Source organism: Sander lucioperca, chromosome 4, assembly GCF_008315115.2.
Source record: "Sander lucioperca isolate FBNREF2018 chromosome 4, SLUC_FBN_1.2, whole genome shotgun sequence".
NCBI classification, from domain to species: domain Eukaryota; kingdom Metazoa; phylum Chordata; class Actinopteri; order Perciformes; family Percidae; genus Sander; species Sander lucioperca.
In genome coordinates, this window is record NC_050176.1 from 10,800,464 (window position 1) to 10,817,172 (window position 16,709).

Here is a 16,709-nt window from a genome sequence, read left to right on the forward strand (position 1 = left end):
CAGTTTCAGTTCACCCTGTCACAATCTTCATAATGCAGCTCCCTCACACCATCGGTGACACCCTCGCCCTACTGCTGAGAGGCCCTTCGACAAACATAGCACTTCTAATTATAAAAATATGCCAAAGGACGTGTCAGAAAGAATCTGAAATGTGACTCGGCTGAATAGAAGGTACATGATAAGTGCCATGAGGAAGAAGTGTGGGCAGCTGAAAATGTGTTACTTTCTGACCCTGTAATGCAAGGTCCATCTCTATCATTGCACTGATGTAATAGAGTTAAAAATGCACTTTATTAATTCTAATTTCAAATTAATGTTTAATTTAATTGTAATCATATTTTAATCATTATTTAATGATTTGTTGGGTATTTGTGAATTTTATCTTATTGAGTTTAATTTATTTATCAAATGCTATTGTTTCCGGCAGAGATGTTGTTGCTCATTGCGCCTCTATTGTACCTCCGAAGTTGCCGTAGCTTCTGTCTTCTCCTCACAATACCGTCTTGCGTTGCTGAGGTAGGTTGTGTGTGAAATGCTGCTGCGCTATTTTATTGTTTTCTTTGAAAATTGTGTTGTGACCCTTCACTATTTAGTGCCTCTAAGCTAATACAATATTAACTAAGCTGTTTAGTGCTGTTGTACGGTTAAATATAAGTTTTAACGATGCTTTGTTTAACTCTTTTTCTTTTCGCGCCATTTTTGCGCTGTTTCTGTGCAGTGTAAATAACGGAGGCTCAGCGGTCCAGTTTGTGTAAATTCTGTTATTTAATGTTTAGGAGCAGAGGTGCAGATAGAAAGGAAACAGTAGACCAGAAACCAATTAATGTTCTATTGTCTTCTGCAGAAAATAAATCTTGGAAAATCGTCAGCTGAGGTTGTCTCTCTCTTCACACCCTAATCACGTCTGTTACACTGACACCAAACTGTTTAGTTTAAAAGATGAATGTAATGGACGAACCAAAAACTCAAATGACCCCGCCTTCACCTCAGAGCTCCAGCAGACAGATTGAGAGGGAGAGGCAGATGGAAACTAAACTCCAGCCTTTCTCTGACGCTACAGCCTCCACCCAGCTCACCCCAGCATGACCTCCCAAACTCTTTATTTTGGATGACTTCCACTTAATCAACCTGTTTGCTCTCTAAACACTTGAACTCAACCACGTAACTATAGAGATCCCTGGATCAAAACAGGCTGAAAGTGAAGAAGAAGAAGAAGAAGAAGGGGAGGAGGTTAGAGAGAAACACAGCAGCGACAGACTGCTGTCAAAACACAAACAATCTGATGGTGCCAGACAACATCATTTCGTTACGTCTCCCAACAGCTGCAATGTTGTGGTCATCGCACTCATACAGACAACCACAGAAACTTATTCCACGGAGTCCTAATGTTTTTTCGTGCCGTAGGTTTCCTTGGATTAGGGTGGCACCTGAATCATGGTTGCAGCTGTCGCCGTGGTCCTGCTCCGCGCCCTGCTATGCTCTGATACACCCTTCAGTGCCCTGCTACATCCCGCTATGTCCCGCTATGTCCCGCTACGCCCTGCAGTGCCCTGCTATGTCCTGCTACGCACTGCAGCGCCCTGCTACGCCATGAACTACTACAACTACTATTTGTAGTCATAGTTCCATTATCTTGATTGTGACGATAATTGCCACTGTTTTTCATACCCCCAACCGACACCATCAGACACCGCCTACCAAGAGCCTGGGTCTGTCCGAGGTTTCTCCCTAAAAGGAAGTTTTCCTCACCACTTGAGGTTTCTGCCTAAAAGGGAGTTTTTCCTCGCCACTGTCGCACTGAATGCTTGCTCTTGGGGGAATTACTGGAATTGTTGGGTCTTTGTAAATTATAGTGTGGTCTAGACCTACTCTATCTGTAAAGTGTCTTGAGATAACTCTTGTTATGGTTTGATACTAAAAATAAAATTGAATTGAATAGAAAGGATGGATGTGGTCCAGACGCACTAAAAATACTCAATGATTTTGCCTTTCACCCCTGTCTTCTATGGTTTGTACAATTAGTAGCTGTTAGCAAAAATTGTCATTATGAGCTATTAAACCTGGACAGTGTTTTAAGTAGTTAGACTTTTCCCAGTGGCACAAGGTGAGTCATTCCTTCAGTCACTACAACACCAAAACATTTCACAGTTAAGTGAAAACTGCATTGGTATACTGGGCAATTTTTGCTTTATTTGATATACGATCAAATATACGATATAGGAAACAAAGCAAGACCAACCTCCCGATTAGTTAAAAAAAAAAAACAGACTTGGAGAGGCATAAAGAATAAAACAAATCTGTCTCAATGACCATAAAAATGCTGGTGAATTCAGTCTTCTTCAATTGTTCTTATACTGAAGTTACATTGTTGAAAATTGGAACTGTATGACAATCTATGTAAGCATATAAAGACAATTAAAAAGTAAGACCAGTGGGACCGGCCCGTTTTGGGAACGGCAAGGATTGCGGGTGGATTACGTATATAGAGCGAGGGATTACACGCTGTCGCATACTAGCGTCCTAAAATCTCATATTTCATCTGCTTTTATATTTTTTTATTGTTTTTAACTTCTCTTTAATGTTTTATGTAAAGCACTTCGAATTGCCCTGTTGCTGAAATGTGCTATACAAAAAAAGCTGCCTTGGCTTGCCTTGCCTTCACTCTCTTTGGATCAGCTGGAACTTAATTTCAGCTCAGATTCCATGCCTGCCAACCGCTCCTGCAGGTCAAACAGTGGAATCTGCCTGTCAGCAGTATTGCTCCTACATCCAGTTGTCAACCCACACCTGCAGCCACATTACACAGGTGTGTGTATATATTTGCACAGGTGTTGAAGATAAAGTAGGAGAGAAGTACACAAAGCAGAGAGAACAGACAAGAGAAAAATACTTTTATGCAAACTTTGGTAATGTCACAAAACATAAAAAGCAAATTGTGGGGGAGTTATGTGGCTTTGTTTGCTATACGCACATAAATATTCCTGTCTGAATATCAAACAAACCACATCCACCAGAAATATGAAAGGCATTTCATGACTGTACTACTATGGGGCAAGTTTTTATGGATTAAACCAAAATACAAAATATATACTTTAAAGCACAATTAGTGTTTTAAATATGGAAACACCTATCTTATCTATCTATCTTATTCACAAATCTTATAAGTTGGAGTTGACAAATACAGTATTTTCCAGAGAAAAATTTAGTACTTAAGTACTATTTGTGCATCAAATCTAAACGATCCTCTGGCTGGCTGGTCATGCCAAGTATACTGTACCTCATTCATTTATTCAGGTTATTAAGTATGTCTACAAAACTATTCATGGCATACATTCTGTTATTAATACCACAAATCAGGGTGCCACATCTTATTTTTAACACTGAGAAAAACAAATTATTTGTGCCTGATACAATGAGCCGAGAGCAAGAGGAGACACAGACAAACAGATGGAAATAGAAACTGAATTAGAGGGAGTTAAAATGTAAGGCAGGCACACATTATTGCACATCTATTGACACAGCATTCACACGCTGTGCTGTGTGCAGACAAACCCCAATATTAGCTAACTTGTTGTGAAAGCAACAGAGAGAGAGAGAGAGAGAGAGAGAGAGAGAGAGAGGCAAGTCCTTTGTGGTGATGTGAAGACCACAATGAAATTAGGTTTATCTACTATTTTCCCCTTCATACACTTCCAGGAAGCAAATTAAAGGAAGTAAATGTCTGATTAAGTTAAGTGGAAAAGCATTAGCCCTGTCCAATGAAGGCCAAAACCTTAATAATCAGAGCACTGTTGGCAAACATACACAGACAAGGTCACAATGTTATTTGTTTCACTCTAACCAAGGGATTGCTAAAGTCAAAGTTAAACTTTAAAATCAATTCCTAAATAGTGTCTTTGCTGTGGGTTTCTTATTTCTTTGTGTTTCAATTGCGAAGTTACACAAACACTAAAATGAAAATGTCTGTTTTTCGTTTAACTGACAATCATCTGAAAATAAAATTAAAAGATTATATTTTTATCCAGTAAGGTGAAATTACGTCACCTCTTTTTGCAATTTTAGTATATATATATATATATATATATATATATATATATATATATATAAAACTAAATAACATTGGGAAGGGTCCACGGCTTCTCATGTCTCTTACCAGGTTTGACGCAGACGCCTCAGAGAATGACAGTCCTCTGGGGATGATGAGGATGTGGTCTTGCTCTTTACTGACTCGAGCCTAAGACAAGACAAAGTCAAATCACTTTTTTACTGGGGTATCAATTTGATTGAAATTTGGTAGCAACCGAGTTGAACTTTGAAAAAAAAAATAATAAATAAATTTAAAAAAAACAGCCCTTAGTAAGGATAGACTATTCTTATTGTTTCTGGTCAAAAGTCCAGTGAGCGACAAGTCAAAAGGAAATCTGTCTTTTATTTGTTTTAGCACGCTGCTATTTGTCAAAGTAAAATGGGAATCCGGACAATTCATTGATTAGTTAGTTCATTGATTCAGTTTTTGAATGCAGTCATGCTCTTGGTGTGGCGTCTTACTGTGATATAGGAGCTGGGGAAGTGGGCCCAGCTGAACAGGTCCACCACTCTGTGGAGGCTGGCCAGTTTACAGCGGGTCAGCTTCTCGCCTTTCACCATCGTGCTGGATTCCATTCCATACATGTCGTTGATGGGAGTGACCATCCCCAGACCTAAACAATGGAATTATCAGGGTTAAAGGGAAAAAATATAATATGCATTAAAGAAAATAGTACTAGTCGTATTAAAATTACACTTTTATCCTCTCTTCATAACGACAACAACAACAGCCAAACAGGGCCACTGTCAACATCTGTCTTTTTTTTAATGATGTATCTGACACATCTGGCTCCACATGAAACACACTGAGGTGATGTAAACTCCAACCTTTATACTTTGTTTACTGCCAAGGCCTCTTACACTTCCTTACTATGGGCAAGGAATCTTATAAAGAAGGAAGAGCCATTACTCATCACATACGTCATTGGTGCCAAGCCTGTAGCATTCTACATGTATTTGATTGTAAAAGAGCATTATCAATAACTAACCAACCATCAAACTGTTAAAAATACGTTATACAATTCAGGAGGGCTAACATGCCAGCTCTACTGATAATGTTTCCTATGTTTGTCAGGAGGTGACACTAATCACCAACTTTGTTTAGCTAACGTTAGCCAGCAATATCTCTGTTGAGGCGTCCTACATTAATTTGGAGATAAATCTCGTTAGTAAGAAATAATCCTTGTGAAGGTGTAAAAGAAACAGACAGGGAACTGCCATGTTGGTGAGTGATAGCAAATGTTAGCTACAGCCTCTCTAGCTTAATCAATGTCATTATTTATGTGTCGGACCTGCCCCGTTTGGTCATGTATCATGATGTAGCAGCTATCTTAGACCAAACAGGGGCTTGAGTTAAGCTATATGCAGCTGCTGAAAAGAGCCTTGGTGCCCTATTTTAACGATCTAAGCACAGGGCGTGAAGCGCATGGTGGAGGTGCATTTAGGGCGTGTCCAAATCCACTTTTGATTGATTGATTGATTTATTTCTGGATCAAGACGATAAAACTGTAATCCAAAGGATGACATGCTAAAGTAAAATACTTATTTCCAGCACGGTCCGACGGCGGAAAAAAGGGTCCGTGCGCCAGGCGCATGGTTCAAAAGGGTTGTACTTAGTGTCTTCATTAATTCATAGGTGTGTTTTGGGTGTAACATGAAATAAACCAATCAGAGTGTCATCTCCCATTCCCTTTAAAAGCCAGGCGCGTTTGTACCTTGGCACATTGCTATTATGATGGGTGCAAGATAGGGCCCATGATCTGTTTGGAGATCAATAACAAATGAAAAGAAAAACAAAACGTGCACAATCAATCACCATCACGTAAAGTGTTTTATTTTGTTATATTACAACACAGATATGATGGGTTATAGTGGGCCTTGTCATGCCTGCCCCATTAACTTCAATAGAACGAACCAAAGTTTGGCACCCATGCAAAATTCTAATGACATATGGCTCTTCCTTCTTTCTAAGATTCCGTGATTATGGGTTAATGCTGAACTGAACTACTATATTGCCTTTGACATGTAATTCTGCATTAGTTGCACATTCCAGCACTGTGATTGAAAGCAGACTTCACATATGGGCTCCTGGACAGAACTCCAAGATCAAAAAACCAGAGAAGTATGCGTAGCTCTTCCGGAGTCTGGTGTTGGGTTGTCTTGGGGTATTTATGCCCTTAAGCACACAAAGCTCATGTTTGGATATGGATCTCCTCTCTACAAATATTGATGCTGTGTTTTGTTTTGCAGTGCAGTGCAAAGCAGTTGCACCTTGGGCAAGGATGGCATGTTCTGCTAAATGTTAGTGTCTGGTTTCCCAGGGTAAAGTGCCACAGCACTATGAGCACTTACTGAGGGGGGAGGTGTTGAAGCCAGCCACGGAGCTGGCCATGAAGAAGTCTGCGATCTGTCTGAGGGCCAGCAGGCCGGTGGGGTTGTTCCCCTTCCGCTGCTGCTCTTGGATCAGACTCTCCAACTCCTCCTTGAAGGCCTGGAAGAGAAGAAAAGACAGAAAAAGTTCAGAAGAAATCATGTGATGTGTCAAAAACTATAGAAACTGAACCCTCAGTTTTCTTTAAATGCAGAAGGGAAAGCAATTTTTCCAACATCAACAAGGCTATTTGGATTAATATTCATTTGATATTTTTTTATAAAGCATCACACCTGAAAATTAACAATATCCAATATTTGTATGCTATACATGAAAAGTATGCCTTTGAAAGAGAGTTACAAGATTGGACACCTCAATCAGGTATTATGCAGCTTTAACTGGAAATAAGAAAAAGATAATTTATTTCATTTTGAAGATGGAGCTTTAACTTTCTTGAACTGTAATGATATCTAAAAAAAATGAAAAAACAGGGAGATATGATAGTAAAACAGATTAGAGTCGGAGGGAGAAGAAAGAGCAGGGGATTAGTGGAGATAGGGATGAAAGAGTAAAAAGATATGGGAACATTAAGAGAGACAGGAAGAGAGGGAATAAAGAGGGAGACGTGTTAATCACAGATTAGACATGCTCCTCTGGTGTCAATCTGAATTGTCCTCAAAGCGCTCTACGAAGCTGGATCAGGATAGGTTGGCTTTCCCAACAAGCTGAGTCAGGATTGGCTGTCCGGCTAGGTCGCAGCCTGCATTACGATTGGCTGCTTGACTTGGAGAGAGAGAGTGTGTGTGTGTGTGTGTGTGTGTGTGTGTGTGTGTGTGTGACTAATCCTCATGTCCAGACTACAGTCATCTGTTGAATCCACAGACACAATACAGTATATAGTAACATGCTCCTATGCAAGACCAGATACACACACAGTTGGCTGCGTTGCGTCATTTAAAGCACTATATGACTTTATGCTTTAACTCTTCTTCAAAGCAAATCATCACGAAACTGGTCAACCATCCTTATACCAGTTTAAATTAATAGTATTTAAATCTTTATGAACTAATTCATCAAAATCCCAGTGTGTAGTGTGTATCACCTGCAAGACTTACAAAACTAACTTTCTGTCATATTTGCTGAAACTGACCCTATGTTCCAGTAGAACTACATGACGCAGGTAATTAAAAAAAAAAGCAGGCTCCTCTGGCACCACCTACAGCCTTTAGTGTGATTTGCAAAAATCCACCGCTCCCTGTTCAGATGCACCAATCATGGCCGGGGGGGGGTGTCTAACTGCGTGTCAATCACTGCTCATGCACACACATTCATTCTCTATTGTGGGGGGAGGGGCTTAGGAGACCGTTTTGGGCTTTAGCAGAAAGGGGGGAGGGACTGAGAAGTTGTTGATGTTCAAATATTTTGGCTAAGTCCTGGATCTTCACAATCCTACCTACAGCACCTTTAAGGATTATATTTGTCATCAGACTCTGAGTCCACTTTAACTTCCTGGTGGAAATTCAAAACCAGTGATGGGAATCTGTGGCAAAATCAGCATAGCCTGAGAGTGAAAATAGGTCATAAAACTATTTCCATGCGATGACTCCTATTGCAGGGCAACATCCACTATTCATGCCTTTATTTCATCTCATTGCTTATGCAACAGTCAACACATTCCCAATCGAGCTGTGCACAAAACATCTTTGACACTTAACTTCCCCTTGTCTCTGTTATGCGAATTGAGTTGAGGCCTTTGGTTTTATGCCCATGTGGGGGTGTTTTGTTAAAAGTGGAGCAACCCCCTGTGTCAGGACACATACAGTCCCGGAGCACCGCTGATTCTGAACCCTAGCCAGACATTCCTCAGTCCCTAGTGGCAAGGTTGCTGTGGAAACCGGCCTGTTGCGGATGTCTGACAGTGGTGGGTCAGGTTTTTTTTTTTTTTTTTTTCAGTTGTTGTTGTTGTTCTGGGCATTTCTGTTTCAAAGAGTGTTGTGCCATCACTTTAACATTGAAGCCGCAGTGCTACAAAGACTTTTTACCAGCCAGAGCAGAGACTCTTGACCCTCAGGCAGATTCCTGTGTTCCTGACTTGACTAGAAAGGTTTTTGTTTTTGGTCTGTGCTGGAAGATTATTGCTAACTTGAAACGGGTTGCTCTTACAAAATGGCAACTAGCATGAATGAAAATCCCATCAGCAGATACAATCAAACTTGTATTAATAGATTTTTTGGCACAAGCTGTAAACACAACACTGACATACCAACACCGTTTAAGTTTAAACTTGTTAGCTGACAACACATCCAGCAGATCAAAACCAATATTCACATTTGGAGTTGTGTTTCTGGCCACCTGATGAATGTCCAATATTTTCTCTCCTTGCTCTGGTTTGGTTTCCACCAACTCCTGAGGGTAATATTCTGGCTATGTAGCTGCTAAATTTGAAAAAAATCTAATTAGCTAAAAAAAGCTAAAAACCTTATTTCAGACAATCTTTCAACACAACAGATTTGCAGTGTTTTTGAATGAAAGATATCAAAAGCACATGAGCATAACCACACACAGACACACAGACACACAGACACACAGACACACGCACACACACACACACACACACACACACACACACACACACACACACACACACACACACACACACACACACACACACACTAGCAGTCATCTGCTCTACAGTTTGTGTTCCCAAGAAGATTATGACAGCAGGGATTTGACCTCCACCATCTGAACAGATTAATCCTGGGGCCTAAAGTGGATCGTATCATTAATATTTCGGCAAAACCCTGCAAACATCTGCAGCAGAAAAACAACATCACACATCAAGTGTGTTTTTTAGCAGCTGTGGCGTGACTGAACACTCCCACTTCAACCCAAAGACAGGAAATCAGATGGACCTTCAAAATGACATTACATCATTGCAGTTACAGCACATTTGCCTCTGGGGTGAAATATAGCACATGTATACATCATCTACCTGATTAAAATCAATGACAGGCAACCAGGCTAAGCAAGATGGTGGAAAAAATGTGATCCAATCAGAGAAATGAGGAAAGGTTTCTGTGCCTGCTCCAAAATCTCAAAAAGGAACTGCAGTGGTGTTGAGAGAATTAAGTTGACATGCAGACGGAGCTTGGCCAGCACTTTGATTGCCAAGTCAAAGCGAGAGTGGAAAAAGTAGTAAAACATGGCCACTTACATAAAGTAACAAAAATGTCTGACATGGAAATATTTCAACCTTCTCTGTTCTAAAGGTTAGAGTTTATCATTTTTTGCTAAGAAATAGTCTCTTAGTTGCTTCCACAGGACTGGATGAGTCTGGATGACATGCCGTGCTGAAGGATATTACATCAAGGGCAGATGCTTCCTGGAAAGAGTAGCCTACTTTCTTAAACTTTACTATTTGGTGAACAAAAAGACATTTTCCCACGCATATTTTCAATCATCTGAGTCACCTTCTCCAGGGGACAATACAAACTTTTCTTCGAATTCTTACTACAGGAAGAGCTTGTGTCATATGACTTACAGAGACCTTTCCTTTTGTCTGTCATGTCAGTTATTGTTGCAGATACAGGTGACACTTAAACAGTTGTACGTCATCCTGTGGGAAAGGAAGGCAGGAGGGTTTTATGACTTTGTTGGAGCAAGGCCGATCCTGCATGTCTGTGCTTGTGCACTGATAAAATAAAGTGATGGTTTCAGCATTACCTCACACACCTGTGCCCTTATGTGAAATGAAACTGAACGGTTTGACTCAATACAGCAGATAAACCTAAAGATTTATTTTTTTTAAGTCTGTTGTATGTTTAGGTACACAGCAAACCAAGAATTGAACAACAGTCATCCACAGCCTCGACTAAGAACATCATATGTCCACTTTTGTTTTCTTATACCTGTGAACACTGTGTTTTGAGGTCATTTCCCATAGCAGGTTAGGATTATGTTCTCACTCCTACAAACCTGCATCACAGTTCATCTGGAAGAACATAGTGACCTGCATTTTTCAGGTTTCTCAGTGATGGCTACCAAGCTCAGATTGCATTATTGTCAACTGGGCGAATAAACCAAAGTAAAGGAGAACCTCAACAGAGTCAAAATGAAACCTTTCGGACATACTTGCCATGAAAAGACTCTATATACATACATACATATAGAAAAATACATGCAGAGATAGATAAAAGGCAAACACACATACACACACATTAACTTAAAGCTTTTAGGCACAAACGCACACCAGTTGAGGCCTGTAATTTTAGCCACAACCTCCCCAGTTATGTCAGCACAATGCTGTTCTTTTAAACCACCAGCGTGACAGTGTTACGAAGTAAGAGAGAGTGCCATCTGCGAGCTTGCCAATGCTATTGATTTCCCCCCATCTAACCTCAGAGTGTGTCAGTAAAATTGGTCCCAAACTTCAGCTGCAATGGCTCCCTAATCTGCATAAACTCTCTGCCCTTTTACTTAGGAAATACTTGTTCACCTCGACAGAAATTAAGGGAAATTGGGATCAACGGGGATCATTTACACAACTCACATTCTTAAAAGTGTCAATAAAGTGTATCAATGAATGAAGATGACACTGTAGTACGTGTGTGGATTCATCTACATAAAGTGTGTCAATACATGAGTTGCAGACAGAGATGCGTCGATCCAACTGTTTCTCTCCCAAAACAAATTCTGATTACCTCGAATCAAGATATTAGCCAATAGAGAGTACCATTTCCATACCAGTGCTACCCAACCCAAACCCAAATTTAGAATTTGTCTAACACTCCTTCACTCCATGGAACTTATTGAAATCCTTTTTATGTATGGCAACATGAGGCCAGGAATTGCTGTGGCACTAAAAACTGAGTCAGAGGCTGGTCGTGACTGAATTAATGTAACTGACAGCGGAAACAAGGAAACTGTATTTAAAGGTGCTGTAGGTAGGACTGGGAAGATCCAGGACTTAGCCAAAAAAATTGAACATCAACAACTTCTCAGTCCCTCCCCCCTTTGTGCTAAAGCCCAAAACAGTCTCCTAAGCCCCTCCCCCCACAAGGGAGAATGAATGCGTGTGCATGAGCAGTGATTGACACACAGTTAGACACCCCCGCTGGCCCTGATTGGTGCATCTGAACAGGGAGCTGTGGATTTTTGCAAATCACACTATAGGCTGTAGGTGGTGCCAGAGGAGCCGGATTTTTTTTTAATTAATTACCGGTTTCATGTAGTTCTACTTGAACATAGGGTCAGTTTCAGCAAATATGACAGAAAGTTAGTTTTATAAGCACCTTTAATGTGGATTGGTCACGTCATGGACGATAGCTGATCCGCTTAATCAGGTCAGTATCAGCACAATTACCCATCCGGCATATTTAATCAGTGCATTCCTAGTGTCAACTAGATGCATGCACCAGTTTTAGCAACAACAAAAAAACAAACACGTGTGACTAAAACATAACTGTCACGGATTTTGAATAAAAGATGTTGATTTCAGTTGCCAGATGGGGAAGCTAGTGGAAAGCCTACTCTTGCACCCAAGATATTCTTCTGATTTTTGGTCTATCCTTTTGAGTTTGCACATGAGCTAAAGTGGACTTAGTAACATTTCAGTATGTTGCCCTGTCATCCTGAGGGCACTGCCCCACTGCTGGAGGTTTTGCTAAGTTCAGCACCCATGAGATGTCGTGAAATGCCAAAAGTGAAACAGTCGCTGAGCCATGGCTCTGAGGGGAAAGGCGGTGGAGTTTTTTAAAGAAGTCTCTGGAGTGAGTTCAACCACTAATGTTCCATCAAATGAGACCTTCAGGACTTTAAAAAGAGAAGGGAAAACAGAATAGAGTGCAGCCGTGATATTTGCCTCACACGAGGAGAACCTGCCAAAGCACCATAAATTATCCACTTGTGTTTTCTGGCAAGTGGGGGGGGGCGGGGAAGAAAATGTGCACTTCCTCTAAAAGCCACAGGACTAGTGCAAATGAGGCTGAGTAAATTTACCACTTGGCATCAGTAAGTAATTTCTATGGATGATGTACAAACTGTGCCACAAGACGAGAGGAAAACCTAATAGCAGGGGAGAAAGCAAGATGAGGGAAGATGCAGAAAATAGAAGCAGCATGTGGAAGTACAACTCAAATTCAATTGTATCTGATTTAATTTCAAGCCCCTAAGGGGTTTTTAACCTTTTGACATTTTGGGTCGCAAATAGAGTAGAGTCACAGCAACCTAGTTCCCAACACAGACCTTGGCTTAACCGCAGAACTGAACATAAACAAATTCATATCATGATTCACCAACTATGACACCATGAGAGTAGGATTTGCAGCCAAAATTTGGATCCATAAATGCAACAAAAAACCACCTCAATGTGCCTCACAAACCACCTCAAGGCAAATTTCAATCCTTGCATGTCATACAAAACCCTTTATGTTAACCAACATTACCACCAAAAGCCTGAAAAAAACCTTTGCTTCCCCTTCTCTCTTCCTTCCTCATGTGACTTTAAATAACCAAATAAATCAAGTAATATTACCTAAAGATTGACACACACATGAACCAGAAAATAACGTTCCACTGTCTATCTTAAGGAAACTACATTATAAATGTATTCTTACAAATTTAGAAATGTCCGTCTTTAAGTGTTTTACGTGTCATTAACTGCATCCAAAATATTAAGGATTGTGTTGCTCTAATGTCAATAGAAGAGATGCAAACACTATCAGCTCTCAGGTTGAAAATGTGATCAATATTCATGTGTTACTTCCATAAATGTATCAAGGGGACTGTGCAGAATATGTATACGTTTCATGGGTTTTCAATTTACACGTGCGTGTTTTACCTTCCCTCCATCCCTTTCATCCTTGGAGCCTGGTGGGACAAACAGGGACCGAAAGGGTTCAAGGTTTAGCTGTAGCCTTTGACTTCTAAAGGTAAACACTGCTGCATGAATGAGGCGGGAGGATGAAGTCAGCTGAGTTGATTCAGTCACGCCTGGTCTATTATTGGCCCGACTTTAAATACAACCTGCCATCTGAGCGCTACAAACATGTAATCTGGAGCCGCCACTAGGCCCCATAACACTGGAATCAAAACAAAGAGAGAGAGAGAGAGAGAGAGAGAGAGAGAGAGAGAGAGAGAGAGAGAGAGAGAGAGAGAGAGAGAGAGAGAGAGAGAGAGAGAGAGAGAGGCGCCATGTGTGGACTCCCAGCTGTTGACATTCTTGTTGTTGTTGTAGCTGAACATGAGAGAGCAACAGACTGAGAAAGATGGAGACAGAAATGGAGATGATAGGAGAGAGAGAGAGAGAGTGTGCGCACACACACACACACACACACACACACACACACACACACACACACACACACACACACACACACACACGTGTCCATGTCAAGCTGGTGACACACACTTGTTATTGTTGTTGTTGAATATGAGTAAACCAGCGCTGAGAAGCCAGCTGTCCTGATGTAAGGGCTGAAAAACCCTCTGCGGCCAACAGTTACTGCTGACTGAGAGCTGGTTGGCTCACGTTCAAATCCACATTAAGCGGGAATAATATACATAACACTGCATGACCGCAAGTGTAACACAATTGCAGACATACACACAGTGTGATGTAGTGGTAGATAATGGCAATGGGAACCCATATGACGTCCAAGCCGATCAAATAACAGTTATAACTGGTGATAACAAATAGCTTGTAAAAAAACAAAAGGTATTCAACATAAAATGGTACAAAACCGAAGAAGAACAGCATTAAAAAATATACTTATAGGAGTATTATTTTCTTGTTGTTGTGTAAAAACAGTTGCCTACTTACACATCCAGCAGATACTGAACATCATAAGTCCAATATTCACCAGCCCCTGAGGGAAATATCTGGCTCTTTAGCTGCTAAATGCTCCACTGTGTTTACCAGCTAGTCACTAACTGTGTCTGTCTGCCGTTTGGTGCTAAGCAGTCGGTTTATAACAGAAAACTGGTGCCTGCTGCGACTGGAACCAAGGTTGATGAACCAAAACAGTAAAGTAAGTAAAGTTTCAGACCATAATACCTAAACAAAGAGCTGATACACACACGCTCCGTAGAGCTCCAGAGATAATTGTCTGTGGGTTGATTATTAAATTAATGTCTTTCACATTACACATTGTCACGTGATTTTAGCAGCTAAAATACATTTTTAGAGTGTTGTCTTCATTTAAACCTCACTTCAATTTAATATATTGTAATTTACTTTCATATACACCCTGAGTTTACACCATGAAGATTAACAAGAACTAGAGCATGGCTTAAAAGGGGCATCTGAACACACTACAAAGACTAGAGCCCATGGTCAGTTGATGTGTTTTCAGCTCCTGCCTTGGGGGAAATAACAAGCCTGTGTTCCATCCATCCATCTTCGTCCGCTTATCCAGGGTCAGGTCGCGGGGGCAGCAGCTCCAGCAGGAGACCCCAAACTTCCCTTTCCCGAGCCACATTAACCAGCTCCGACTGGGCGATCCCGAGGCGTTCCCAGGCCAGGTTGGAGCTATAATCTCCAAGGCCTCTTCCCAGTTGGACGTGCCTGGAACACCTCCCTAGGGAGGCGCCCAGGGGGCATCCTTACCAGATGCCCAAACCACCTCAACTGGCTCCTTTCGACGCAAAGGAACAGCGGCTCTACTCCGAGTTCCTCACGGATGACTGAGCTTCTCACCCTATCTCTAAGGGAGACGCCAGCCACCCTCCTGAGGAAACCCATTTCCACAAGCCTGTGTTCTCAAACAAAAACCTCACATACTGACAAACAAAACACACAAGCCAGTAATCTAATTAAAAGTTCCACAGAGGCGTAAAATACATATGTTCCTATTATAAATGGAGAACATGTTTGATAGATCACTGCAGCTGCATGGCACTGGTTTGCTTGGTGTCGTCAGGCTGTGGTCAGACAGCTCTCTCCGACTAACTGCCTCTACCATTAATTCAACATGCTGAATCGCTGCTGATAAGGGCAGACTGGAGCCAGCTGTGCCAGACACACGGCAAAAAACACCAGTGATGGTCGGCCACAGGCAAGCTCAATGACGACCCAACAGTGCCCTGCCCGGCCGACTGCTTAGAGCAGGGCACTTTAATGTACTCACTCATTTGCTCACCCCTAACTGCACTTGTGGTACTCAATCACGTACACAGACAATGTGACACAGACATACACAGAGTATCAAGTGGAAAACTGCATCAGCAGCACCATGCTCCTACCCTCCCAGACATCTGGCACGAAACACAACGTGCCAAGAAAACCACACTGGGCATGTGCATAATGCGGATCATATTTAAAGCTTTAAAGGAAACGGGCCAAACCACGGCAGCCACTACTCAATATCCACCAAACACTTCCAGGCTTGTGTTACTGTACTTGTGAGGGGCATTAATTCATGACATCCACTGCCTATGTGACATCTAACCTGATCCTTTACCTATTTAACTTTACCATAAATATGCCCCCGCTGACTCTAAAACCTTTAAAGTGTATGTGTCACTTCAAAGTACAAATGCATAGAGACACGCACACCTTGTCTCTCCAAATGTAATATCCCATTGTTAACAGTGAGGAGCCCTTCAGTCAGAGACCAGCCTTGAGTCAATAGTGCAGAGTAAATATTCCTAATACTGTGCAGGCTGAACTAAAAGGCAGGGGCTTGTTGTAAAATCTTCACACAAGATGACACAACTGGTCAAAGGGCCCAATACAAACAGCAAGATAGGACAACACTGAGCTTGGCTATATTAGGTGTTGAGTTTCTGACTTAATTAGATTTGTATCAACTCATTTGGCAATGGTTTGAATGCAACGGACGTTCATTATTATCAAAAAGTTACGCACTAAAGCTTTAAGGATTTGAAAAGGAAACAAACTGATTCACGATGCATGGCAAATATTTAATTAATGTGTTCAAGTGTTGCTGTAGGTTTTGTAACTAAGCCTGTTAAAATCACAATCTTTGCACTGCATTCTGATCTTTGCAGAGGTTACAGCTAACTGAAAACCTATAGCAAAGATGCTCCAATACTTTGCCTTTACAGCAGTGCCTAAATAATTAGTATGTGTGGTCCCAAAGGGGCTGAAATCTACCTCCAGCACTTCATTTTGGCTACTACAGCAACAGTAATTTTCAAGAATCCACACATCCAGTGAAAGAAAATCAAACCACAACATGATGCGTGTCGGCTAAAATATGCCCTGTGCCCAGAGTTGTTTACCTCAGCAAAA

The 16,709-nt window shown here is 41.3% G+C and overlaps 1 protein-coding gene across 7 annotated transcripts in view; it reads right to left on the reverse strand.

Moving 5' to 3' along the window:
- Positions 1-16,709, reverse strand: part of add3a (adducin 3 (gamma) a) — a 114,942-nt gene that overhangs the window by 23,127 nt on the left and 75,106 nt on the right. For all 7 annotated transcript variants that reach the window (XM_031289329.2, XM_036000416.1, XM_036000415.1 and 4 more), the window contains 3 exons: positions 6,439-6,577; positions 4,549-4,700; positions 4,154-4,234 (listed from right to left, as the gene is read on the reverse strand). In XM_031289329.2, the coding sequence (XP_031145189.1) occupies positions 4,154-4,234; positions 4,549-4,700; positions 6,439-6,577 (372 nt within the window). The remainder of the gene's footprint in view (positions 1-4,153; positions 4,235-4,548; positions 4,701-6,438; positions 6,578-16,709) is intronic.